This window comes from Lycium barbarum, chromosome 11 (assembly GCF_019175385.1).
Source record: "Lycium barbarum isolate Lr01 chromosome 11, ASM1917538v2, whole genome shotgun sequence".
NCBI classification, from domain to species: Eukaryota; Viridiplantae; Streptophyta; class Magnoliopsida; order Solanales; family Solanaceae; genus Lycium; species Lycium barbarum.
Window position 1 is genome coordinate 31,000,261 of NC_083347.1, and position 27,937 is coordinate 31,028,197.

Here is a 27,937-nt window from a genome sequence, read left to right on the forward strand (position 1 = left end):
ATGACTTCACCACTACTCACGGCTCACCCCCTACTTCAACTACAACAACAATCCAACAACAACCTTCATGAACTATACATTCAAATCATCACGCAACACAAGAACAATAAACATTCTTACCTTACAACTTGTTCTTCACTTTGGCCGAATCTTCAACCCTATTGAGGTGCTACACCTCCTTGTTTCTTTTCCACAACTACTACACGTTCTTGTACACTAGATGAGGAGTAAAATTGGTGAAGAAACTGATTTTTTTGGAGCAAATTTTGGACCTCACTCTCGGCTAGTTCTTGGCCGAGAGCTCCCCTTCTCTCTCTAAGTGTTCTTAGTTTGTAAGGGTTGAAATGAACTTGTGTATTGTTAATGAATCTGATTTTTTTTTTGTATATATGTTTCCCCCGTGATTTGGACATGTGTATCCCACTAACTTGGGTCAAGATTCTTTGACCATTTCACTATAATGCACGGCCAAACATGGCTTAGAATAAGGGACTGATTTTTGTTCCCAATCCCACTTAATAATTTAACCATTGTTAATTTAATCTCATTTTGCTGCCCAAGAAGGCCTTACACGTTCCCCCAACTAAGCATGGGCAAAAATCTTATTTTGTCATGTGTTTGTGGGGTCCACACGGCCACTAGTGAAAAATTTGTGAACATTTAAGTCTTAATACTCAGCCCAACTTGCATCGTCCATATCTCCTTATCCCGACATCATTTTGACGAGCGGTTTGTTGCATTGAAAACTAGACTCGATGAACTTCATTTTAGGCTTTTGAAACATCTTAAAACTCCTCATATACTAGGAGATATGCCTCCTACAATATAGGCTAAAATCGGGTCCGAGATTTTACTGAAATTGTTCCGATTCATTTCGTTTAACTTCTTATCCTCTTCCAACCTCATGTAACCTCTTATACATACATATACACACTTATATACATCAATAAAAATTCATATACACATCTCGAAGGGTCCGGAGAATCACAATAACCTTAAACATAACTAGAGAACTCACAAAGCTTTGACGAAACTCCAATCGCAAAAGTATATTCATATCTTTTGTCCATCCTCTATATCATTACTAATAATCTCAAATACTTTAAAAGGTCACTCGCATTACCTCATATACATACTCATAGCGCGATTTCAAATCCTTTAGGTAACCGTGTCACCTTGGGATACTTAAGGAAACCATATATATAACGATATTCTTACTAACTCGACTAACTTTCCTTGAACCTTCTTAACTCATTCTTTCTTGTTTTAATACAAGTAGCACGGATTATTATGGAGTGTAACAACTAGAACTAGAGATATATGTCAATATATATTTTTAACAATAATCGAAAAATGACTTATCTATTGAAACATATATAACTATGAGAATTCTATAGTGGAGTAACATTACTGTTCAATTTAATAAATCAAATAACCTGATGTCGATATATGCTTTCAAATTTATTTAACCTTAATTTAAAACAATACATAATTCAGTAATTCACCCCTAAATAATTTCAATATAGAAGAAGACAAAACTCAAAACAAGTGGCAAGCTTTTGTCATCTAAAGAACCAAATGAAATATGGTCAGCTGTTTTAAATTTAAAATCAAACCAAACTAATGTTGTTTCGTTCACGTCAATTTGATTTGATTTATGAATTGGTATAGTTTTTCAAATTTTCTTCAACACACTTAGCGTGAACTCTTATCTTTCCCATCACAATTAACTTATGATAAATATATGTTCTGAAACTTGTCCCAAGAACCAAAGGTCTAAAGCTAAACTGGAAATGGCTGAAAGAAATAATCGGATTGGACAAACATAAAATGACAAATATAACCAAAAGATTCATATCAACTTTATCATCAACATCATCATCCTTTACAGAAATTTACAACACAATCAAACAATTAATTCTAAATGGAAAATACAACCAAGCCCTCAAACTTTACACTGGAAAAATTCACTCCCATGCAAGTAATACCACTTTCCTTTTACCTTCAATCATCAAATCTTGTGCTCATACACAAACCCATCAATTATTAGGCTATCAGCTTCATTGCTATGTCCTTAAAAATGGGTATTCTTCAGAATCCGCAATATCCAATTCTTTTATATCAATGTATGCAAAATTTGGCAAAACAGAAGATGCATCCCAACTGTTTGATAAAATGCCGCAAAGAGATACTATCTCTTGGAATTCAATGATAAGTTGTTATTATTCAAATGGGTATTTGTTAGAATCATTGGAGTTGTTTAAGGAGATGTATATAGAGAATTTTGTGCCAAAACCTGAGTTAATCGCGAGCGTTCTTTCTGCTTGTGTTCAAACCAAGAATTTGAGACTAGGAAGAGCTATTCATGGTCTTACAATAGTTGATGAAAAAATAGAAAGTTCGGTTTTTTTGACAACTGCATTGGTAGACTTTTATTGGAAATGTTGTGAGCCAGATTTGGCTTTTCGTGTTTTTCGGGGTATGGAAGTGAAAAATGAGGTGTCCTGGACTGCCATGGTATCTGGATGCATAGCTGAGGAGATGTATGCGAAAGCAATTGAATTATTTCGCGTAATGCAGCTGGAAAATGTTAAACCAAATAGAGTTACATTGACTAGTATATTACCAGCTTGTGCTCATTTGGGTGCTTTAAAGTATGGAAAACAGATTCATGGATATGCATTTCGCTATGGGTTTGACTTGGATTCTAAATTTTCGTCTGCTATTGTACACATGTACTCTGAATGTGGGGAAGCATTGCGGGCTGTGAAGAGTATATTCGATCGGTCAACTAAGAAAGATGTGGTAATGTGGACTGCTATCATAACGTGCTATTCACGAAACAAATCTAGTTGTCGAGAAGCTATAAGGCTTTTCAATGAGATGCAATTGACTGGAACTCAACCAAATGATGTTACTTTATTGGCAGTAGTTTCTGCCTGTACTAATCTATTATCAGTACGCCATGGGCGAGGAACGCATGGCTATGCGTTTAGAAGTGGTCTTAGTTCACATTTGTTCATTGGTAACTCCCTCATAAACATGTACTCAAAATGTGGTTTTCTCAAGGACTCTGCTCAAGTTTTCGAGGAGATGTCTATAAGAGATTCTGCATCATGGAGTGCATTAATCAGTGCTTACGGGACTCATGGTTCTGGAGATAAGGCCTTGGAACTTTTTCATGAAATGAAAGGGAGGGGGATAAAGACTGATTCCATTGCCTTACTTGCAGTTTTATTAGCATGTAATCACTGTGGTCTGTTTGAGGAGGGAAAGAAGCTCTTTGAAGCGTTAAAGGATAAAAGTTTCTCAATTACTGTGGAGCTCTATGCTTGCTACATTGATCTCCTGGGAAGGGCAGGTAAGCTAGAAGATGCCAGTGAGGTCATTAGCGGAATGCCTATGAAACCTAGCGACAGAATTTGGAGTTCCCTGATTTCTTCTTGTAAATTACATGGAAGGCTGGAAGTTGCAGAACGTTTGGCTCATAGACTTACCAAATCTGAACCCGAAAATGCTGCTAATTATGGTTTGTTAAGCTTGGTATATGCTGAATCTGAAAACTGGCCCGGAGTGGAAGATGTAAGGCGCGACATGAAAGAAAGAAAACTGAGAAAAAGCTACGGATTCAGCAGAATTGAGCTAGATGACTAGATTTTGTAATCCTTAATTGCACCCCACAACTCTAAGCTGGATAACTAGACTTCCTTTGTGCCATGACATTCACTGGAAGGGAAGAATATTGAGAAATGACAGCGTTCTAGTAATAGGCCCATGACATACATCTCAAAATTGCGTCGACCCAAAGAGAAGAGGTAAAGAATGACTGTTGGATTATAGAGTAATTTATTGTTGGGTACATTAGTTTAAGTTTTAAAAAACTAATCTTGATTCAAGATTGATGCACCTTAGGTACGTTACATGTCTGCAGTCCCATGAAAGGGATTGCCTTTGTTCGAGTTTAATGAGAAGGCAGGGAAGGATGATGCTATCCTCTGCTTAACATTTGAATTTGTGAGCCTTGAACATCTCAAGAGACCACGAGCATTAAGGATTAGAGTTTTTAATCAAAGTTGTCCCTTATGTTTTGGAGAAGTCTAAGTTTGTCGAGGAACAAGCCAGTCCAACGGACCTAAGTAGCTCATAGAAGGCACATTTGAGCAATATCCTTTCAACATGATATGTTGGGTCCAAATGGATAGCACCATCCCAACCCACCAGACTATGATGACTTTGTGGCTCAACATGGTCTTTCAAATCGAAATCAAAAGAATAACTTTGTTAGAAGAAGCCATGTTCCTTCATTATGTTTGATTGATCCCATAGTCTAGCACACCACTGGTTTGGTTCTCACCATAGTAGATGCATCTCATCACATCATTCCATTGTAAATTCACTATATAGAACGGTTAGTAATTGTAGTTAAAACTCAACACAAACTAAGTTCTGGGTTTTTCCTTTTTATTTTGGGGGAAACAAATGAGGTGAGATATGGAAGAGTAGGAAATGCAGTCTACGGAGCCGATCCTTCATAATAACTGAAAAACTAATTCTTAAAGTTTACATTCCAGCCAGAAAAATCATTTGAAAACTTACTTCTGGATTTTTTTTATTTGCACGGCAGGATGTAAAAAGCTGTAGAATTTGATGTTTCCGTCCATGTCTGATATTTAATGCTCGTTTATGACACATTCTAACCAACTAAATTTACTGAGGGCTGACAAAATGTTGAAACTTAAGGTGACAGATTGCTGATAAAGAATCTAAGAAGGCTGGTAAGTTTATTCCAAACTGAATATAAGTTCAATATCCTGTGGAAGAATTGCTTCACAAGAGAAGAGTGTCTATCCTTTTAGTAATACAATCAATACGTCAATCGATATCCTGAATCCATATGCAGATGAACAGCTATAGATCCTCCTTGGCAGATGTGCGTGGCTCTTTGGATTGCATTCCAAAGTTGGAGCAGTAAACTTGAGCCAACTCTCACCTGATGATCAAGGGAATCACGTAAGTTTATACGACTTTGAAGATGGCCAGTTGCTCATATTGTTAATAATAGCACATCATAATTACCCCCCAAAAAAAAAAATCCGCAAATAACTCGGTAACAGGACCATTGGGCTCATTTTTCAATAATAGTGCAGCATAATTTCAAAATACTCCTCAAACGACTAGGTCTCCTTGTCTTTTTAAGCCTCTCCACCACCCCCTTCAAAAACACTATGCCTTCTGTGGGATAGGCAGCATTAAAACTGGGAGAGATTAAAAGAACAAAGAGAGGAAATGTGACAGTGGAACAAGAGAAACTCAGAGGGGGAAGTGAAAAGGATCTAGAAAGAAAAATGCATTGAAAAGCATGAGGGGAGAAACTATGATTATGCCTAGGTTTCATGACAGACTAATATCCGCGATATTATATCCTTCACACATAGAATTCAACTCTGTCGATAAAAGTTTAGTATTAGATGTTTTTGATAAAAAGTTTAGTAATAGATGTTAGGTGGCATCCAGAGGTTATGGCTTGGTAATAAATTGGTTTTGCAAAAATAGTTGAGTTTGGGCAACAAAATCTAGATGTTGAACCTATTTAATCCGAAACAGATGGATTCCAAAATTGGGCTTTGATTGGCCACTGTAGAATCTAGTAAAGTACAAACTACCTTTTTTCTAAAAAACAAAATAGTAAAGGTATGTATTAAGTGTGAATTGATCCCTATTCCCCTCAACTACCTATTCGTTCAACGCAAACAAAACAATAACCCGGTGTAATACCACAAGAGGGGTCGGGGGAGGGTGGGGTGTACGCAGACCTTACCCTTACCTTTGTAGGGGTAGAGAGGCTGTTTTCGATAGACCCTCAGCTCAATAAAAACGTTTTTCAAAACAGGCATGAAAAATACAAGAGTAATACATAAACAAAACTGAAACAAGAAGAAAATCTGGCAGAAACTGGTAGCATGGCAGAAATGGCTTTAGTCATTTCAATGGTAACAGTGTTACCGTAACACAACAGAAGCCCGATGGGTGTTCTTTAACAATGTGAACAGAGTTCAAAAACGCTGACTAAATCACTACTAGCAATTCTGCTCACTGTCTAGCTTAATTTCAGGTCATTAAGCAATTTGAAAATAAAACTTGTCTCACCTTCTCAGAAAGTTCCCTATCCAAGGTACTTCACTACATATCTGGTCTGATCCTATGTTGCACTGACTCTTCATTTGATTTGACGACACATCTAAAAGGCGTATGACATGAGTATAACTAGTGTTAAAAGCACTAGCTAAAATTTGATTTTACCCGGAGTACACACTTACCCGTAATGAACCGGACACATAGCTGTACGGCTGTAAGCATACATCTTATCTACATATATTGGTTTCATGACCAAACTGTAGAGAGAAAATTCTTGCTGATTCACAAAGACTAACTTCTATTCCAGTTGCTGTACAGGGAACAATCCAAATCCAGTTTAAATTCATAAATGGCACACACAGGTATTGAAACAATGCTAAGGAGCCGAATCAATCTACTCGAAATAATTCTTTCACCAACAGAAGAAAAATCTCAAGTAAGAATAACAATGGAGTAGCTTATAAGCTATCGAAGGCACACAGCTAAAAATGAAGAAATGCACTTCATAAGGGAAGCACAATCAATAAAAATCCGTATAAGGCAACTGGAAGTAGTAGTATATAGACCCTTGCACCAAAATGAATATCTTAAATTGGTGAAAATCAGAAACTTTAGAAGGATGGGCATAAGTTCGGGGAATACCTAAGTAGCACTGGAAGACACTCCCGTCTTACAGTCAATCTCAGATACAGATTTTGATGGAGGCACATATATTCTTGCTCTTTTCAAAATATCAGCAACAACCCAATGCTTACGCTTGCTCAATGGTCTCGAATGATCCAACTTAACCTGAATTTGCAATTTCATCAATACCTCAACATCAAGGGTGTGTTTGATATGGAGAACATTCTCCGGAAAATGTTTTCCATTTTCTAATGTTCGGTTAGTCAAAATTTTTAGAATACATTTTCTTTAGAAAACAAGTTCCTTAAAAATGAGGAAAATGAACAAGTCCTACAAGTGGTATTCCACTTCGATTGTCTCTTACCCACCATCGAACTCACCTCATCTCCACCCCACCCACTCCCACTTCCACTCACCCTACTCCGATTTCTCTCTATTTGTAATCCAATACAAACATCAATTGGTTCTGTTAAACCCACCCACCCACCCGAGTAAACTAAACAAGTCATACAAGTGGCATTCTACATTGATTGTCCCTTCACTACCCTCATCTTCACCCCACTCCTACCCAGAACACTCCCACCCACCGCACCATAGTATTATATACAAATACTTTTAGGATAATATTTTTTACTTACATATCGAACACAAGAAAATAGTTATAAGAAACTCACTTATATTTTCCTTGAAAAGATTTTCCATGAAAAACATTTTACTTCATACCGAACACACCCCAAAGAGAAAAATAGAAAAAGAATTGGTACATACCCGGTCACCAATGTTGCATTCATCTTTCTCATCATGAGCCATGAACTTAGAAGTTCGCTTGACATATCTGTTGTAAGTCTTGTTGTGGAAAAGCCTATCAACAGCCACCACTACTGATTTCTGCATCTTGTTTGACACTACTGTCCCCACCACTGGCTTCATCTTTCTCTCCCTAATTATAAAAACCCTAGCAATTATTAATGGGAATGAGCCTCCATTTTGATTATTTCTTTAGCTGGAGTGAAAGCTATCTTTTGCTTAATTAACCCCGTAACTCATGTATAAATGTCATGGTAGTCCTAACATTTTTGAAAGTGCACATATTTTTACTTCTCTTGATTCTCTATCCGTCTTTTACCTCCTTAATTTATTTATTGTGTATCACAAATTATTCCTTGGTATTATCAAAAAAAAAAAAATTACACTTTTTTATGTGGTGTTGAAAATAAAGAATGAGAGAGAGAGCTATGTGGGGTGCAGTTGAAAAAATAAGTCGTTGTAGAAGAGAATTTCTTAGAGAATGGCCGAATAAAAGAGTTTTTATAATTTTATTATTAATGTGATTAATATCTTTTTCTACAATAATGACAAATCGGTGAAAGTAGACTTTTTTTATTTAAATAAAAATTCAAGGATTTAAGAGAATATAAATTATAATAATAGTTTAATTTGTCGATTATGTAAGTATTATGAGGAAAACATTAAATTAATAGTTAAAAATTACTTACTCAGAATGTCATATCAAAATTAATTAGATGAATGTGTTCTTTTATATTAATAATTTAATAAGTAAAAATTACTTGTTAAAAATATCGTATCAAAATATATTTGATTAACTACATGAATTTATTTTGTTAATCAATTAAAGTTGTGTGAAATAAACTTTCATATTGAAAGGTGGTGCATACACAACCTTACTCCTACTTTGTGAAGGTTAAGAGGTTGTTTTCAATTGATTCGAGACAAAGAAGTAGTAGCATAGTATCATAAATTGGAGGTCTCAGTTGATTGAGCATGAGGCTTTTATAATAGAGTTCTCAGGTTCGAAATCCCCTGCCTACAACAACAGGGGATTTGCCTTCTGGGTCGAGCTCGTCGTACGGGGCTTGTCTAGCGCGAGTTATCTCTCCTGTGTGATTTGCGAATCCCGTGCGCACCCGAAGAGTGGCGGCTGCGGTTCCCATGTCATAAAAAAAAAGTATAGTATCATAAATTGGAATAATAAGAAATAGTAGGATGAAAGTGTAAAGGTATCTAATATCAGGTACGATTATGTGATTATTTCAGAAAACGGCCTAATTTGTTTGGAATAAAGTAAAGATAGAAAAAATTTCAAACAGATAAAGAAAGCATAAGTTTATCTTATATGGAACAGACCAAAATCCGTTATCCAATTCTTCTCCCGCTACGCTACTACTCCTTTTCGCTTCACAACAATTGGGCATTGGCCCCATTACTTCCTAATACTGACAATTCCACCTTCAAATTATCTTCACTACCACATAAACAATAGCAGAGTAGTATTAGTTCCATTATTCTCTTAAACCATTGTCAAAAAAAAAAAAAAAAAAAAAAATCTATTTTCTTAAACCTTTTCCCACTTGGGGTTCCATTTTTTTTTCTTCATTTTCTTGCTTTTGGTGTTAAATTTCTTGGTTATCTCATAAGTGTTATTCTTAGTTCTTCAATGCTCTCTTGCACATTGTGGGTGCTTTTTTACTGAATGCTTCAATGTTTTCTTGGACAAGTAATATGCAGTTTCTTGAATTGTGTCACATTTTTACTGCCCTATGAGTCTGAAAAATGTGGCTTATTATATACGTACTTAATGAGCACTTCAATGGTCTTATGTCAAAATTTGCTATCTTTCAAGAAAAGTAGCTCTCCCAACTCAGTATTTGTGGGTAAAAATTCTGTTTGCTTTAGTTGGGGTAGGAGGAAATCATTTGGTTCTACTCCAAATGCAAAGAAAAAGCATTCAAAGAAGAAAAGTTGGTGGAGAAAATTCTTTCTTGAAGATGATGAGAATTGGTTGGGACTTAAAGATGAGGATATGCTTGATGGACTTGAATCTGAAGGCTTAGGTAGTGATGATGATGATGAATTATCAGAGAATGAAAAGTTTGAAGCTTGGAAGAGACGAGCCGAAGCAATCATGGAGATAAGGGAAGCACAAGAAGATATAAAGAATGAGGAGAATAGGAAGTGGGATGATTGGCTTGTGGATGGAACTGTTGATTTAGGTGATGGTTCATCATGGGTTCAAGAATCCAATGGCATCATTGGAGAATCTGAAGATAACATGCAGGAAGATGAATTAATACCTGGGAGGGGTTTGGTTAAATCTGTGAGGGATATGGTACTCGGCAGGGAAGATGATGATATGCTATACGAAGATCGTATTTTTCAGTATGCTTCACTTAACTCTGTGAGTGCAGTTATTCTAGTGTTGTGCTGTACTTCACAATTTACTTGGTTCTCATTCTCAGCTTGTTTTATCCCCCTCAAATTAGTCTCCATAAGCTTTTAAGGGTCGTTTGGTAGGGTGTATAAGAATAGTACTGTCTAGGGTATATTAGTAATGATGGGATTAGTTATGCTGGCATTATTATTTATCGATTGTTTAGTTTGTTGTATTAAGTAACATGCATTGCCTAATTCGTAAATAGTACCGAATAAGGTGTATTAGAAAAGGAAGAGTATTGGTATTGTTAATGTCGTGGTTTACTATGTATAAGAATAGTACTGAATAGGGTGTATAAGTAATACTGGTATTAGTTGTACTATACTTAAATATGCAACCAAACATTGTACTAAAATTTAGTACCAGCATTATTCTGCCTAATACACCCTACCAAATGACCCCTTAGTGTCTATAATCTCTATCTGCTCTATAGTTCAATTTCTCGTCAACTTAGCTTAGGTGAAAATTTTGTGAAAACCTATTAGAATGTAGAACAATTAGGTCCAAGAATTACATATGCGAAAGCTTTTTGCAATTCACCGCCTGGTACACTGAACATATGGTAGTTGAGTATTTTCAATGACCGCAAGAAGGGATTTTATAATAGCTAATGCTACCATAATGGAGGTACCAGAATTAAGGAGCTTCCGCAAGTCAAATTATTTTCTGTTTCTTTGTTGTGCTTGACTCATTCTAAAGATTATGAATGTAGAAACATCCAACATATCTCATATTGTCATGTTCTCAGCACTGAAAATTGCCAAACATTGCATCTGCAATGTACTCTTTAAGCTTTTGATTAGGAGCCATTGTTCTCTTCATGTTGCAGGCTAAGTTTTTGGCAGTGCTGATAATTGTCCCATGGGCGTTGGATTTTGTAGTTCATGACTACGTTCTTATGCCATTTCTTGACAGGTAACTTCTGCTAAGATTCATTTATATGCCTTTCAGTTACATATTTGAAGTGATTGATGTTTGATCTTCTGTATGTAACTTTGTTTTACTATCAACTGTTTCCCTACGTTTCTTTTTGGTAAGACCTTGCAACTGCTGTAGGTAACTGAACCATTCTCTGTTACATAAATGATTGATTTAATGTGCCAAGGAGGTGCTACCATTTCCCGAGGATCTGCAGTGGGATCTAAAAGCACCATAACAACAACAACCCAGTGAAATCCCACAACGTGGGGTCTGGGGAGGGTAGAGTGTACACAGACCTTACTCCTACCAAGGTAGGACGGCTGTTTCCGAAAGACCCTCGGCTTAATAAAAAACATAAAAAGAGGTCAGATAAGGATAAGAGATTCAAAGCGATATGGAAATGAAGTAACGCAAGCGACACAAATAACATAGAATAATCAAAGCACAGGAAATAACAGATAATAGCATAAATCAGAGCACGAGAAATTATACTACGATAATGTGAGTACTAATAAGACAGGATAATGAGACTATCTACTAGCCTTCTACCCTAATGTGGGTCCTCCAAACCCTCCTATCTAAGGTCATGTCCTCGGTAAGCTGTAACTGTGCCATGTCGTGTCTAATTACCTCTCCCCAATACTTCTTTGGCCTACCCCTACCTCGTCTGAAACCATCCATGGCCAACCTCTCACACCTCCGCACTGGGGCATCTGTGTCTCTCCTCTTCACATGCCCAAACTATCTCAATCTCGCTTCTCGCATCTTGTCTTCCACCGAGGCCACTCCCACCTTGTCCCGAATATCCTCATTCCTAATCCTGTCACTCCTGGTGTGGCCACACATCCATCTCAACATTCTCACTCAGCAACTTTCATCTTTTGAACGTGAGAAATCTTAACTGGCCAACACTCCGCCCCATACAACATAGTCGGTCTAACCACCACTTTGTAGAACTTGCCCTTAAGTTGTGGTGGCACCTTCTTGTCACATAGCACTCCGGAAGCAAGCCTCCATTTCATCCACCCTGCCCCAATACGATGTGTGACATCATCGTCAATCTCCCCGCTGCCTTGCATAATAGACCCAAGATACTTGAAACTACTTTTCTTCTGAATGGCTTTGGTACCAAGCCTCACTTCCAAGCCAGCCTCCTGCGGTGCTTCACTAAACTTACACTCTAAGTACTCTGTCTTGGTCCTACTCAGCTTAAACCCTTTAGACTCCAGAGTTTGTCTCCAATCCTCCAGCTTAGCGTTAACTCCGCTACGAGTCTCGTCGATCAGGACTATGTCATCCGCGAAAAGCATACACCATGGCACCTCACCTTGAATTTGCTGCGTCAATCCATCCATCACTAAGGCAAATAAAAACGGACTAAGAGCTGATCCTTGATGCAACCCCATCACAACTGGAAAGTGCTCTAAGTCTCCTCCTACTGTCCTTACCTTGATTTTGGCTCCCTCATACATGTCCTTGATCACCCTAATGTACGCCACAGGTACACCTTTAGCCTCCAAGTATCTCCATAGGATCTCTCTTGGAACTTTGTCGTAAGCCTTTTCTAGGTCGATGAATACCATGTGTAAGTCCCTTTTCCTCTCCCTATACTGCTCCACCAGTCTCTTCACAAGATGGATGGCTTCTGTAGTTGAGCGTCCCGGCATGAATCCGAACTGATTCTCTGAAATAGACACGCCTTTCCTCACCCTCATCTCCACCACCCTTTCCCACACTTTCATAGTATGGCTTAGCAGCTTGATACCTCTATAGTTGTTGCAACTCTGGATATCTCCCTTGTTCTTGTATAGAGGGACCATTACACTTGACCTCCATTCTTCAGGCATCATTGCCCGTCTTAAAGATGACATTAAACAACCTAGTCAGCCACTCCAAACCTGCCGGTCCCGCACTTTTCCAAAATTCTCCAGGAATCTCGTCAGGTCCGGTCGCTCTTCCCCTGCGCATCCTACGAACAGCACCCTTAACCTCCTCAACCTTAATACTCATGCAATACCCAAAATCGTGACGCCTTCCTGTATGTTCTAAATCTCCCAACACAATGTCTCTGTCCCCTTCTTCATTTAAGAGTTTGGAGAAGTATGATTGCCATCTCCGTCTAATGAGAGTCTCCTCTACCAATACTTTGTCATGCTCGTCCTTGATGCACTTCACTTGAACCACATCACGTGCCTTTCTCTCCCTCGCCTTGGCTAGCCTGAACAATTTCTGATCCCCTCCTTTCTCTTCTAGTTCAGCATAAAGGCGTTCAAAAGCTGCCGTTTTTGCCGTCGCAACCGCCAACTTCGCCTCCTTCCTCGCCATCTTATAAAGTTCCCTATTCGTTCACTGCTCCACCTCATCCTTGCTTTCTATCAACTTCGCATACGCCACCTTCTTTGCTTCCACCTTCCCTTGAACTTCTCCATTCCACCAGCAGTCCCCTCGATGCTGGCCACGACTACCTGTCGAGACCCCCAACACTTCCCTTGCTACCGCCCTAATGCAACTAGCCGTCCTATCCCACATACTTGTCGCATCCCCACTACTATCCCAGGCCCCCATAACCTTCAATTTCTCTCCCATCTCCACGGCACTAGTCGTGGTCAAACTCCCCCATCTGATCCTATGTCGGTCATCCACGACCCTCTTCTTCCTCGTCATCTTGATCCCTAAATCCATCACCAAGAGCTTATGTCGGGTTGTAAGATAGTCGCTCGGAATGACCTTACAGTCTTTGCACAGACCTTTATCGTCCTTCCTAAGGAGTAAAAAGTCTATTTGGGTCTTAGCCACTGAACTACGGAAGGTTACCAAGTGCTCCTCCTTCTTTGGGAAACTCAAATTGGCTATCACCAACCCGAAAGCTCTTGCAAAATTCAAAAGTGAGACTCCTCCTCCATTCCTGTCCCCGAATCCAAAGCCTCCATGCACATCATCATAACCTCCCGAAATAGGCCCGATGTGCCCATTAAAATCACCTCCCACGAATAACTTCTCAGTAGGCGGTATGCCTCCTACTAGTTCGTCCAAATCCTCCCAAAAGCGCCTCTTCTCCTCCTCGCCTAAGCCCGCTTGCGGCGCATATGCACTAATAATGTTCAAAGTGAGCCCTTCAACGACCACTTTAATCGACATCATCCTATCAGTGGCTCTCCTAACCTTTACCACCTGGTCCCTTAAATCACTATCTACTAAAATGCCCACCCCATTTCTATACTTCGACCTACCAGAGAACCACAACTTATACCCGTCTACCTCTTTAGCTTTAGGACCTACCCATTTAGTCTCTTGGACGCAAGCTATATTAATCTTCCTCTTTTTAAGAATCTTAACTAGCTCTATGGACTTCCCCGTTAACGTCCCAATGTTCCAAGACCCTACTCTCAACCTAGAGGCTCCTTTAGCCCACTTACCCCTCCTAACCCTCGCCCGCGTCCCCGAACGAGAACATGACCCTAGTCTACCATCACTAACCAAAGCCACGAAAATAAGTATGAACTAATAAATTATTCAAAAGTCTAAAGTCAGCAAAATATAACTACAAGTGTATGGACAAATTACGGATATGACAACCGGAGGTACCAACTCCAGTTGAACTGAACCTGGTTGTCGCCGGAAAATACTGTTCACGGTCGAGTTACTGTTCACTGCCGGAAAAATGTTCACAAATACCTGAAAGGGAGAAGAGAATAGGGGGGAAAAAAGAAAAGAAAAATAAAAGAAAAAGGGAAAAAGGAGAGAGAAAGAGAGGGCTGGCCGGAAAAAGTCGCCAGCGATGGCGCAGCTGTGTACTGGCAGCGCCAGGAGCAGATTAAAAAAAAGGGGAAAAAAAGGAGAAGAGAAGAAGAAGAGGAGAAGAAGAAAAGGAAAGAGAGAAGAAAAGTAAATCTAGCCGGAAAAGTGTCCGGCGTTACCTGGTCGCCGGCGTCACCTGGACAGTGGTGACGTATGGTCGCCGGACGGAGTGGCGGGTGGGCAGATCTGGGAGAGAGCAGAGGAGAGAGAAAAAGCAGAGGAGAGAGAATTGTTTCAAATATTTGTTTCAAATAATAATAAAAGGATTCTAAAAGCACCATAACATGTCAGTTAAATTTGTTCAAACTCTAGAAGTTCAATGGCAACAAAATCACGAGTCCTGATGCAGGATAAAAATGTTGCTTCACCAGTTTTTTCAAATCTAAGATATTTTATATTCATGCCCTTATAAGATGTCTCACAGAAAACGGTAGATCTCTGTTTTTCATGGAGCTAAGGTAACTCCTGATCTTATCGGCAGCATTCGACTGTCCATGTAGCGTGAGTTAGCTCTTATGTAGGATTTGTAACAAGATTTTATAATTGGTCTTTTTCTGAGTATCTCCAGCTGGAATGTATAACGTTATCAGAATGAAAACTGTGCTGGTTTATCTTCTCAAAAAGAAAACTGTGCTGGTTTATTAGGGGTAGGAGTATTTCTTTTGGTTGATATCGTCAGATAAATAATTAAGGCAAGCTATTTGACTATTTAAATAGTTGTACAAATGACTTCTGTCTCCCTAGCCCTCTTTCCATATATAACAGTCTGCCTTACCATCTAGTCCCCTTTGCTTTTCCGGTTAGATTCTATTACGAACACAAAGAGTAATTTCTAAACTACATGATCTAATAACTCCTGCCTTTGCTTTCCGTACCATTTATTTAGCTTATTGAGTTTGTGTGAGTTTGCGAAGGTCCCAAGCTCAGATAAAGGAGGGGAGTTGCAATAGGTTCACAACCAACGTAAAACTAGTAACTTATATGGGAGTGAATGTTGGACGGTTAGTGTAAACGGTTGCTGAATGTGCATGCAAAGACAGACGTGCGAGTCATACGAGATTAGAGATGACCACATTCGGCAGAAGGTGCAAGTAGCACAATCGAGGATAAACTGAGAGAAAGTTGCTTGAGATGAGTTCTTCATGTCCATTGTCGACCTCTAGACGCACCAGGCTATAGATGCAGAAGCATGGTGAGTGACTGTGTTAAAAGGAGACGAGGTAGACCTAAAATCAAATGAAATGTCTCGAAAGACCTATAATTTGTTTGAATCAACGGAGACCTAGTGAAAAAATAGCACACAGTGGGAGAAAAAAAAATCTATATATGATTCATATTAGTTTGGACTTTCTCTTAGTCACGTTAGTTTGTTTAATTTAGTTTTTATGTTTTCTAGGAGTCTTTAAGTCCTATCTGAAGTTTAATATACCAGTAGAAAATATAGAGAACTTCTAGTACTACTACTTATGATTATTGTTGTTGTTGTTATTATTATTATATTTGTTTGTGATGAACTTAATTGGAGCAGCATGGTCAATGTGGAATCATGTGGCTGACCTCAACTTGTTTGTGATCGAGGTATTGTTGTATTAAGTTTGTGATTCTTATTCTGGCAGCCTGATGACTTCCTTGATGCTCTTTCTCATGAACTTTTGTTGTAAGCTTTGCTTACTTCATCATTATCCCAAAAAAAGGAGGTTTACTTGATGTCATTTATTACTTGTCCCAATGGTTTTAAGCCTACTCAAATGTCATTTTCCTAATCAAAACTACTTGAAGAAGTTTTCTCTTCCTTGTTTCTACGTCATAGTGCGACAAATTCTTCATGGACAGTAGACTAGTAGCACAGTTGTTCTAGCTTATTTCTTGAGATTGTGAACATACATCCTTCAATACCATGGCTGACTTCTTAATCATTGAGCACATTTTACTTTTGGATGAATAACGGCAATACAACAATATAGTTCTATGGAAATATTACACCTCCTGCTTGCTTATTTCCTATTCAGGTACTTATTACTTGAGAAGGTACTTTTCCTGCTGATGGTTGCTAGTGTGAACGGAACTCCCATTTAAGCTTTGTGTTGACTGTCTTATTTGTCATGGTCAGATACGTTAAGACTGTACCTTTAGCAGCACAGATGCTTGATGTCAGAAGAAACCAAAAGCTTGAAATGGTTAAGGAACTGAAGACTGAGCAAGCACGCTACCGCTTTGAGGTTGAGATTGGTAAATCTCCACCTTTGTCTGAAAAGGAGCTGTATCTGGAGCTAAGACACAAAGCGTAAGTTTTACCACAGCTGATGCCTGTTCTAATTATGTTAATCTGCAGTGTTCCAAGCAATTTAGTTCACACCTTGCCCTTCACATACTTGTCTTACTTCACGTTCTTCACCTACTTATCCACCTGATCTTAAAAAACTTGGTATGAAGGAAACAACTGATTTTTGAAGGAAAGCAAGTTTTTGCACACACATTGGGTAATCTTGCCTTCAACAACCAAATTCCAAGTATAAAAAAGAAAACAAAGGGGCTTTAGAAGACATCTACCACTTTGTGTGTTCTCTTCTTTGAGCTGATAAATGTAGTAATAGACGACATTTGTACTTTAGTTCTGACTTCGTGCTTTAAAATACAGCTTGGATGATTCATCAAAATACATGCAATAACTCAATCTATGCTTTTACATTATTCTTTTCAACTTGAAATCAGAACCAACGGTATAGCCTTCTTCTTCCTCCTCTACTGAAATGCCTTCACTTCTTTTCTAGACCTCCGTGATTCTCAAATTTTATTTCTAACATCAAAAAGGGGGTTTTCCTATAGAACTACCCTCTTCACTTGGAATAATGATTATGGTATTAAATTTACTGACAATAGTTTTTTGTCAAGGACAAGAAGATAAATCAAGTGTTGCGCCACTGTAGAGACTCGGACGCTCTCTATTCTCTTTTTTTTTTTGCCTAGACCAACTCATCTGCTATTGCATTATCTAGCAACACCTCTTTATCACTTCAGCACAACCATTTAGGAAATTCTGCAAATTTTCTTACTGTTAATAGTCAACAACAACATACCCAGTGAAATCCCACAATGTGAGGTCTGGGGAGGGTAAAGTGTACGCAGACCATACCCCTATCTCGGAAGACAGGGAGGCTGTTTCCGAAAGACCCTCGGCTCTTACTGTTAATAGTCAATGAAGGATTATTTTTTGCAGTTCTTTTTCAAATTATATTTGTAAGGTCTATCAATTCGGCAAATAATCCAGTTTGTCTTTTCAGTCTTCTAATGATATTGCCAGTTTTTCAGTCAATTGATCTAGTTCTGATATTTGGCAAGCACCTTCTAATTCTATTTTCTCTCAATACATTTTGTTTATTGAATCGTACAACGTTCTGTTTAATGCGTGAAAATTGGAGTCTTTTGATAAATTCAAAGCTTGCCATGCATTGGTTCAAAATGTGTGCTCAATTTTATTTTTTTGTGGTCTGGCCCTTCCCCGGACCCCGCGCATAGCGGGAGCTTAGTGCGCCGGGCTGCCCTTTTTTTACATGTGGAAAAGAACACGACAATCCAGTGTTCTCTTTGGTTTTAAAATCATATCGCATTCACTATCAATTTTCTTGTCCTTACACTTAGACTCAAATATGGTCATGCTGACTGATTATCGTGACATTGCAAGTGCTATTTGATGTCTTTTATTTCAGGCCTCCATTCCTTTTGTAATTCTGGGAAGATGCAACCTTTACACCATAATAGTAACCCTTGCCTAGTATGGGATTTCTTTACCCTATGAAAAAATGGATCATAAGCTACCTTCCTTGTGACAAAAAGAGGATTAGGAAATGAATTCCATGATTAATCTTTCAAAGGGTAGGGGCTGATATAGTGTTTAAAAGCAATTCATAAAAGGAAAACCTATAATTGTATCCTTAGATGTTCACTTATTACATAAACACAGGGATAGGGATCAAGTCTTTCTATATTTACATTCTTAACTCTTCCTCTCAAGCTGGAGTGTACATGTTATATGCTCCTATATTGCCAAAAATGTAATCAATTCTTGGCCTCGAAGAGATTTGTAAGGGTGTCTGCTAACTGATTACAGTTAACAAAATAGCTAGCAATGCATCCTAACTCAATCTCTTATGAATATAATGACAATCTACTTTGATGTGCTGTACTTTCATGAAATACAAGATTTGAGGCAATATGCAGTGTGGTGGTTCATGTCCTTTGAGTTTTAATTCTTGAAGAAGTTGCTTCAACCATATGAGCTCACATGCGGCTAAAGCCATAGAACAGTATTCCGTTTTCGTGCTTCGTCTTGCCATTACTCTTGCTTTTTTGCTTTTCTAGGATATTAGATTCTCTCCAATCAGGGAGTAATAGCCTGGATGATGATCTTGCCCAATCTGCAATAGATTTCACGTGTATGTCCTCCGTCCTTCTCATGATCTGCTGGAGAGAGCCCTAGATGTACCTTAGGCTAGACGGGAAGCTATCATACGATGAGCATGGCTCTTTTGCTTTCCCAATGCTTTTTTTCATGAGGAGTCGCGAGACAATGCTTTTATGAGGCAATTTAAGAGGTTCAATCATCTGAAATGTTTAACACTAACCTCATGCATAGTTTCATCGCCTTGAACCTTTTTTCTCAACCGTTTCTTTCAACAATCTCATGATTATCGTCATTCTTCTCATCTAGGCCGATGACCTAGCACTTTTTGGTTCATCTAAAACTGTTGATTTCTTACTTAATCTCATCAGTTTAATGCAAATATTCTATGAAAGACTTGAGTGCCCTTTGTTACATTTGGCATCAAGTTATAATCCAACTTGTTGGTCCACTGCAAAGACATTCTGGTATCCTTAAGTGGTTAACTTGAATCAGGTAAACCTGTCCAAACTCTCACTCACAGTAAGGTAGATTGACATTCTCCTTTGCGTGAAATATTTGCTTCTATCGTAAAATGGATGGGTTCTATATATCTTTCTTTCACGGCCTGACTCCAGTTTGCATTCACGATGCTTCCACAATTTCTTCATCAACCTCGTGCTTGTCATCTTCAGGCAGTCAAGAGGATCTTTCGATACCTTGATGGCACTTCCACTTATCGCTTGCAATCATACTCCAGTTCCTCATCTTCCTCAACCCTCTTCTCAGATATGGATTGCTGGAGAGTCTGCTACTTGCTGCTCCACCTCGGGTTTGTGTTTTCCTTGGGGAGACTCTGGTTGCTTGGACCAAAAAAGAAACAACCTGCAGTGTCGAGATCTTGTAAAGGATGCTGAGTGTTCATTCCTCCCCTTAACATGTATGTTAGAATAGAACTTGTATTTTAAACTGTATTTTTTTTTTTGGTATTCTGAACTCTAACTTGTACAGTTTATCTATGAATACATGACTAAGGTAGCCTATTAGCTGGAGAGGGCTTCATACTATTTTCCTCAAATTGTTTGTTGATATTATATTTAGGTCAAGTCTGTCTTTACATCCAAGCATCTTCTTTTGCTAAAAAGATGAACCTTTTCTTTTTGCGGAGCTAATGTATCGATATATGTGGACAAACTGATTGTCTCCATGAAACAATAAACAATATTTCAGTGAAAGTGTGAAACATGTCTCACTTAAGATCCTGACATGACTTTATTGATTTCTGATTCTTTTTGTCTCTGAGACATTGCAATTGCAGGTTAGAGTTGCGGGATGAGTGGAGGTTAGAAAATCGCAAGGCATTTGCTAATATATGGTCGGACTTTGTTTTTGGGGTCTCACTATTCATTCTTTTGTACTTCAATGAGAGTAAAGTAAGTTCTCCCCAATATCAGAACAATATCTTTCTTCCTTCAAAATTTATCTGTTCGGCCAATATACTGGTATCATCTATGTTATTGGGCAAAAGAGGTTAACGTGAAATGCAAACTTGGTTGGACTTGGTGTGGTTAAGATAAATAAAGGAAGTTTTCTTTCTAATATCGCTCTTGATCGTACCTTACCTATTGTAACCTGTAATCTTTTACTACTATTCTATTCACTACTACACTAACTTTCATCATGCATCCACCACCAACCGCCTTTACCGTCAGCCATACTACTTCCGCTTTCAACCTCCATTGCTTACCACTGCCACCAAACAACGCCAATGCCATTGCCAGCCACTACTACCCCCAACTGGCACCAAACACCTCCACCGCCAGCACCACCACTAGCGACCACCGCATAACCATTATTTACGACCACAACCACCACCAGCCTCCACTGCACAACCACCATTTCGACCACCTCCACTGACAATAACCACTTCACAACTATCACTACCGACCACCACCGCCCACAACTGCCACCATTGCTAGCTTTTATAGTGTACTTCATCTAACAAACAATTTTTACAACAACATTTAAAAATTTGAGATTTTCTCTAATATTATGTGGATAAAATATTTAATTACTCCTTCCGTCCCAATTTATGTGACGCTCTTTTCTTTTTAGTTAGTCCCTAAAAGAATGATACCTTTCTATATTTAGTAACAATTTGACTTTAAACTTTCCGTTTTACCCTTAATGAGATGATTTATAAAATAAATATCTATGGCTTATTCTAGACCACAAGTTTCAAAAGTCTTCATTTCATTCTTAAACTCCATGCCCAGTCAAACACCTTCACATAAATTGGGACAAAGGGACTATTATTTTATTTGAATTTTATATTTTTATAAGTTTTATACTCCCTCCGTTTCAATTTATATGAACCCATTTGACTGGGCACGACATTTAAGAAAGAGGGAAGACTTTTGAAACTTGTGGTTCAAAATAAGCCTTGAAAATTTGTGTGGCTGTAAATCATTCATAAAGTGAATTTGTTTCCAAATTAGGAAAGAGGTCATTCATTTTGGCACGGACTAAAAAGGAAATAGGTTCAAACAAATTGAAACAGAGGGAGTAAAAATTATACATATTGAGATGCCGAGAAAACAAAGAGTCTTAACTATCCAAATATAGGGACATAACTTAATAATCAAGCATTTATTCAGATTTAGACATCTTAACTTTAAAAATGTGGCCCTAGTTCAATAGTTGTTATTTTACTTGCGGAATTGGATAGGGTTTCTGAAAGTGTACATCCTCAGTTGTCTTAGTGTTTCTAAGTTACAAATTTTTCTTATTAATTTCTGCAGGTAAAGCTACTCAAATTTACTGGTTACAAGATACTAAATAATGTCTCGGACACCGGCAAGGCATTTCTGGTTATTCTGATTACTGATATCTTTTTGGGGTAAAATTTTATACTATTTCATGCTTTTGGCCAAATTGAATGTTGTAAATAAATTAATCTGTAAATATAGCACCTATCCATGTTAGCTAATTTATAAAGAGAAGGTAAGTCTCGTTCATTACTTTCGAATTCACAGAAGCGAAGGGTTTAAATAACCTACACCTTTTTTTGGGCTTTCCTCAAGGATTAAATTTAAAATTTCTGTTGAACAAGTACTTCAACTAGAACGAAGTGCAAGGTCTAGATGTAAAATTATTATGCTCGTCTCCTCAACATTTAGTGATGCCAATCCTAGTTTTACTCTCTTATCTTTTTCCTATTCATTTTATTTTTGGCTATCTATTTATATCTTTGGAAATTGTCAGCATTTCTCACTTCTTAAAAGTAATGGAAGCCACCCTTCCAGAGCTCCATCATGTCGGGTAATGTGGTGAATGTGTTCAGGTATCACTCTGCATCTGGTTGGGAGACTTTGCTCGAGGTCCTTTCGGAGCATTATGGTATTGAAGTTGATCAATCAGTGATAACCATATTTGTCTGCCTGGTTCCAGTTGTAATTGATGCCTGTGTGAAGCTCTGGGTATGTGCTACTTTTCCAATAACTTGGATTCTTTTCTATTTTAATCTGGAAAGTGAACAAAGCATATACCTGTAAAGTCCTCCTTGACCTTCATGGATTATCTTCTTGGTCAAAGTTACTCTCTATAGCATATTTTCTCTTTGAATTACAAGAGAGTTTCCAAGCTCTATAGGCTGTGGTAGTTTTCTCCTCTAAATACAGCAACAGGTGGTAAAAAGGAATTTAATGAAGACATGTTTTCAACCCTTTCAAGAAAATCTTTCGCCTTTAGAAAATTCCAAATTCTCACCGGTCTTGCAAGACAATCTTGCTCTGATACCTAATGTTGGAAATATAGGGAGGAGCAACACTCTCTACCACTCAAATTCTTTCTTGAAGACAAGTGAGGAAACATTTCTTCTTTGTTCCACTCAACTTGACTTAAATAAAATAGTTACATAGGTATTTATAGGTTTCTTCTAGCATGTACATAGTCCAGTACATACGCCTAATTTAATTCTAGATATTAATTTATCTTCCCTAGTTCATGAATAAACTAAAATAATACATGTATCATAATTAATTTCCTATACATGTAACAACAACAACAACATACCCAGTGTATTCCCACAAAGTGGGGTCTTGGGAGGGTAGAGTGTACGCAGGCCTTACCCCTACCTTGACAGGTAGAGAGCTTGTTTCCGATAGACCCTCGGCTTAAGTAAAGCAGAAACACAACAATTATGAAAACATACGTAGTAACAACATCAGAAAAGTAAGAAAACTAAAGAAGAAGAGATGACAAGTAGTAATAGCAAACTAAGAATAAGATATACGAGAATATTCAAATATTAAAAATGACGAAAATAATACTAATCCTACTGGTAAGGAAAATTCTACTAATCCCACTACTAGCCTTATATCCTAATCCTCGACCTCCACACCCTCCTATTTTGGGTCATGTCCTCGGTAAGCTGAAGACTTGCATGTCCTGTCTGATCACTTCGCCCCAATACTTCTTCGGTCTACCTCTACCTCTCCTCCAGTCCTCTATCGCCGGCATCTCGCACCTCTTCACCGGAGCGTCTGTGCCTTCCTTTTGAACATGTCCGAACCATCTCAGTCTCGCCTACCGCATCATGTCTGCCAAGGAGGCCACCCCCACCTTGTACCCAATATCCTCATTTCTAATGATGCCTTTCATAGTAAACCCACACATCCATCTCAACATTATCATTTCCGCAACTTTCACCCTCTGGACATGAGAGTTCTTGAGTGACCAACACTCCACCCATACAACAGTGTCGGTCTAACGACAACTCTGTAGAGCTTACCTTTTAGTCTTGGTGGCACAATTCCCTAAACATGTATCATAGATAATTCATATATCAAAAAAACTTTTTTCTCTTCCCAACACAAGGTTCATTCTCCAACATACCTAAAAAAACAGCTACTTACGTAGTAGCTACACTACAACGAATTTGAATAGAGAGATAGCAAATGATATTGTGCCATGAGCAGGGGCGGATCTAGGTGGGCTGAAGGGGATTCATTTGGACCACTTTCGCCGGAAAATTGCACTGTATATATAAGGTCAAAATTGATTTTTATGAGTATATATTCCAAAATGAACCCCCTTAAAACAAATGTGAAGCTTAGCTCAATGGTTAAGGGGTTTCATATTTTCTTTGAGGTCACGAGTTCTATTCTTGTTCACTGCAGTGGTTTCCCCTTTTTAGGTTTAATTTGATTTTCCTCACAGCTTTCAGCTCCCTGAGGTCACGAGTTCCATTCCTGCTCGCTGCAGTGGTTTCCCTGTTTTTAGCTTTAATTTGGTTTCCCCACAGGCCACAGCTTTCAACCATAATTTTGGCTTAGAAAAGTTAATACCCATATTAAAAGCTTGTACAAAATTGAATTGGAATTTTAGGAGAATTAATTTTAACTCATATTGAAATCACCAAAAGTTTGTACGTAATAGGGTTGTATTGCTTAAAAATTAACATTAATTAATATAATGTATGATTGCTTCTTTTTATTTTTCTTATAAACAATAGTTGCATAAATATGTATGAATCTATATTATTTTACGGAGGATATAATATGGAATAAGAAAAAGCTATTAGTCATAAATGTGTAAAATGCTAAAATAACAAAACTCATACTAAATGATTCTTTAAACTATGGTGCTTAACTCGCTTAGGCGTATTTAGTTTACTGGACTAACAACTACACTCTCCGCTTAAATATAAATTTATATTTTAAATTTAATAAAATTGAGAGGGTGTTATGATGCATTGAGGAAAAATAAAGTTTAATTTTGCCAATTGATGTTTAATCTATGTATTTGTTATTTCAAATTATATTACATATAAATAATATACCAACTGATGTATCAAATTATGTATTAAATTATAGGAGGACTAGTTATAAATAATTTTAAAAACCAGCATCAAATTTTATCAAATCCATCGCACCAAACTAGTCTTTATCATTTAACATATTGATATTAATGTTGTTGAGTACTCTGAATATGAATTATATGTTATCTTTCTGTGTTCAAAGCAGTAATTTAACAAAATCAGTGTTTGTTTTAAGAATCCAAAAAAAAAAAAAAAACGTTAAGGACAGAAATGTAGAAGAATCAGAATATTTCCGAGCTCACAAGTTTCTTGTGTGTCCTCTAATCTTCTCACGGTTGCCAAGATTAATGGATTAATTCCTCCCAGGATAGAACGGAAAATTATTATGTAGCGGCAATGCAAATTGCAAAACTTCAGCAAACTCAAATGGTAGTTGCAAATCACACTGGACACTTACGTTTTGCTTTTCAAATCGATGCAGAATGCAAGAGTGAGGAGATTAAAATTGGTAATTTTTTCAGTAGTTCAAAACTGAGGCGAAGCCTCGAAATATATAGCCAATAGTTTGGGTACGAACAGATACCCATTCGTCAAAGGCAATGACCGTTCGGTAAATTACCGTTTGGGAACTTAAAATATTCCTCGAATTTTAATTTGAAATTTAGTACAGAAATATCCGAATTAACTTGGAAAATAAATAATGAAATTTAGAAATAAATGTGGTCCAAAAAGATTATCAATCAATCAGATCATTTGACCAAGTCTGAATCCAAATCCAAATCCAAATTTAGACCCGAAGTCGAGTCGAGCGACGATGACGCGAGGGGACACTCTTCTCAACTCTTTAAGAGCCAGAAGAAGTGACTTCGTATACAAGCGCATAAGAAGTATTTCCCCCCATTAAGTGCCTTTGCAAAATGAAATTTGTTTGAATTCCATTTCCCTCCAATTTATTTTCCCCACATTTCCCAATTCACACTACTCATCGTTAAAGCCCAACATTATAATATTAGTAATTCATTCCTTACCACCTTTTTTAAGAAGCTTCGCGATTTTCAAAGACAATGTATGATTGAAGAGACACTAATTCGGAAGAAAACATAACAAAAAGTTTAAAATAAAGTAGAGCATTATAAAGTGAAAGGAAAAAAAAAGTCCCCTTTTTTTAAGAAAGGCTCGATGCATGAAGCTGGGCAAAGGTAGGAAGAAAAGTTAAATGGGACATGACAAAGCGAGTTAAAATTTAGCGGGTTAAGGTTAGTATTGCCCTTCACCCCCCTGCTCCCTTTGATCATCCTATGATTTTCGCGTATTTACTTCTTATATTATCAACCCCCTTGGTGAAAATCCTACCTCCGCCACTGGCCATGCGGAGATGAATAAGAAAATCCATACTCTCATCTATCAAAAGATTTAAAAAGAGTTGTCTTAAAAGGTTTCTCTTTATGAAACCCGAGAAAAGATGAAGATGATGACACAATAATGATGAGGAGGAGATATGAAGAAGATTTAAAGGATGATCGGATCGTTGCAACAATTATACGATCCTTGAATTCATAATTTAATTATGTGGTTGTTGTCATTGAAGAGTCCAAGAATTTGGACATCATGACGATTGATGAACTCGCATTATCTTTCCAAGTCTATGAAGAAAAACAAAATAACCCGAACAAGAATTGATTGAACAAGCTTTGCAACCATAGCTTTCTCTCAAGGAGAAAAATCGAAAGATATGACTCACATCAAAGAGGCCATGAACATGGACTAGGAAGAGGAAGATTTAAGAAAGAAATTAAGCTGGAGTTTCTGAAGTCACAAGACCGACTTGTGCATATCCGCACCAAGTCTAGAAAAATTGATGTCTTCCAGATTATCTCTTGGAGTGATGAATCTAGTTTAAAGGGGACTATTGAAAAAGTTACCTAGAGTCATCCCAAGTACATGAAGTTACCTAGTTCATGTATTATGATACACCTACTAGTATAGGTACATGTTGGGAGAGTTCCTATAAATACCTAGGCACTACAATATTTTATGCAAGTCAAGTTAGTAGAAGCTATGTTGCCCGAACTCTTCAAAAATGCTGACGTGTGCATGTCGGATCCTCCAAAAGTAGTGCATTTTGGGAGGATTTGGCACGGGTGCGGCAATATTTTTGGAGAGTCCGAGCAACATAGGTAGAAGTATAATTTCCTCCGCCCGTCTTCAAGGAAAAAATATTGATTGAGAAAGCAAGTTGAGTGAAGCAAAGATGAATCATTTGTTCACTTGTCTTCAAGAGAAAATGATTGATTGAGAGGACTCATCCTCTCCAAAATATCCAACATGATCCTCATGCATAATTTTACCATAAGTCAGCTTCTTTTTGCTTATTGAGTTTTAATAATTGCTGTTTGTAGAAATCCATTTATCATGTATACTTTCTCTATGGTAGTGGAAGCAATGCAACCCATATTATTATTCTCTAACAGAAGACTGTTTTTGTTTTCCAGTTGTTTAAGTTCTTGCCGAGATTATCACCTAGAGTGTCCAATATTTTCCGGGAAATGACGAGGCATTAGAGAGACTTTCCCCATATCTTTGGTTTCAGTTGCAGCAGCATCGACAGGTAGAACATACGATCAGTCCCATGATTATTCTATATTTCAAATACTCTTCTCCTTTCTTTCCACTTTTCCATATAGAGGCTCCTTACCTGAAATTGGAGTAAAGTGTAAAAGGACCTTTTTTTTTATTTTTCATAATGTGAATAGCTTGTCATCAAAGTGGCATCATTCCTTGAATATTTTGGATCAGAGTTGTGGGTATATTTGTTACCCCCATCATTTGTTTGTCAATAATATTCAAATTCTGAACAACAAAGTTATCAGAAACTTGAAACACCTCTTACATTTCTATTTAGCGCTTCATGTGGAAACTCCTTTTATGATCTAAAATTGATATGTAAACATCCTTTCAGTTGTAATTGTGTTTTCAATTTCATATGGGAGTCTAGCATGGACGGCCATGTAAAAAGAGGCTTACCAAT

The 27,937-nt window shown here is 37.7% G+C and overlaps 3 protein-coding genes across 4 annotated transcripts; 2 read left to right on the forward strand and 1 right to left on the reverse strand.

Moving 5' to 3' along the window:
* The first annotated feature begins 1,628 nt into the window (after positions 1–1,628).
* Positions 1,629–4,587, forward strand: LOC132617733 (pentatricopeptide repeat-containing protein At4g31070, mitochondrial). The gene has a single exon (XM_060332807.1). It carries the CDS (start codon positions 1,831–1,833, stop codon positions 3,652–3,654), a length of 1,824 nt encoding a protein of 607 aa, XP_060188790.1. The 5' UTR covers positions 1,629–1,830; the 3' UTR covers positions 3,655–4,587.
* Positions 4,588–4,755: 168 nt separating this feature from the next.
* Positions 4,756–7,732, reverse strand: LOC132617734 (uncharacterized). Its single transcript, XM_060332808.1, has 3 exons — positions 7,528–7,732; positions 6,778–6,924; positions 4,756–4,990 (listed from the first exon to the last, which is right to left on the reverse strand). The coding sequence occupies exons 1-2, from the start codon at positions 7,687–7,689 to the stop codon at positions 6,778–6,780; spliced, it is 309 nt and encodes a 102-aa protein (XP_060188791.1). The 5' UTR covers positions 7,690–7,732; the 3' UTR covers positions 4,756–4,990.
* Positions 7,733–8,855: 1,123 nt separating this feature from the next.
* LOC132616934 (chloroplast envelope membrane protein) lies at positions 8,856–27,771 on the forward strand. 2 transcript variants are annotated; one of them, XM_060331711.1, is made up of 7 exons: positions 8,863–9,955; positions 10,821–10,906; positions 16,821–16,994; positions 20,407–20,521; positions 21,890–21,987; positions 22,432–22,567; positions 27,402–27,771. In XM_060331711.1, exons 1-7 carry the CDS (start codon positions 9,251–9,253, stop codon positions 27,468–27,470), a joined length of 1,383 nt encoding a protein of 460 aa, XP_060187694.1. In that variant the 5' UTR covers positions 8,863–9,250; the 3' UTR covers positions 27,471–27,771. The 2 variants fall into 2 exon arrangements, with proteins under 2 accessions (XP_060187695.1, XP_060187694.1); XM_060331712.1 differs by lacking the exons at positions 21,890–21,987; positions 22,432–22,567; positions 27,402–27,771 and adding an exon at positions 19,784–20,028 and having other exon boundaries at positions 8,856–9,955.
* The last annotated feature ends 166 nt before the right edge of the window (positions 27,772–27,937 follow it).

Coding starts and splice junctions, on each gene's coding strand:
- LOC132617733 (XM_060332807.1), top strand. CDS start 1,831: ATGACAAATATAACCAAAAGATTCATATCAACTTTATCATCAACATCA.
- LOC132617734 (XM_060332808.1), bottom strand. CDS start 7,689: ATGAAGCCAGTGGTGGGGACAGTAGTGTCAAACAAGATGCAGAAATCA. Junction 6,925..7,527: donor AATGCAACATTGGTGACCGG/GTATGTACCAAT, acceptor TTGCAAATTCAG/GTTAAGTTGGATCATTCGAG.
- LOC132616934 (XM_060331711.1), top strand. CDS start 9,251: ATGCTTCAATGTTTTCTTGGACAAGTAATATGCAGTTTCTTGAATTGT. Junction 21,988..22,431: donor ATTACTGATATCTTTTTGGG/GTAAAATTTTAT, acceptor GAATGTGTTCAG/GTATCACTCTGCATCTGGTT. Junction 22,568..27,401: donor ATGCCTGTGTGAAGCTCTGG/GTATGTGCTACT, acceptor TTTGTTTTCCAG/TTGTTTAAGTTCTTGCCGAG.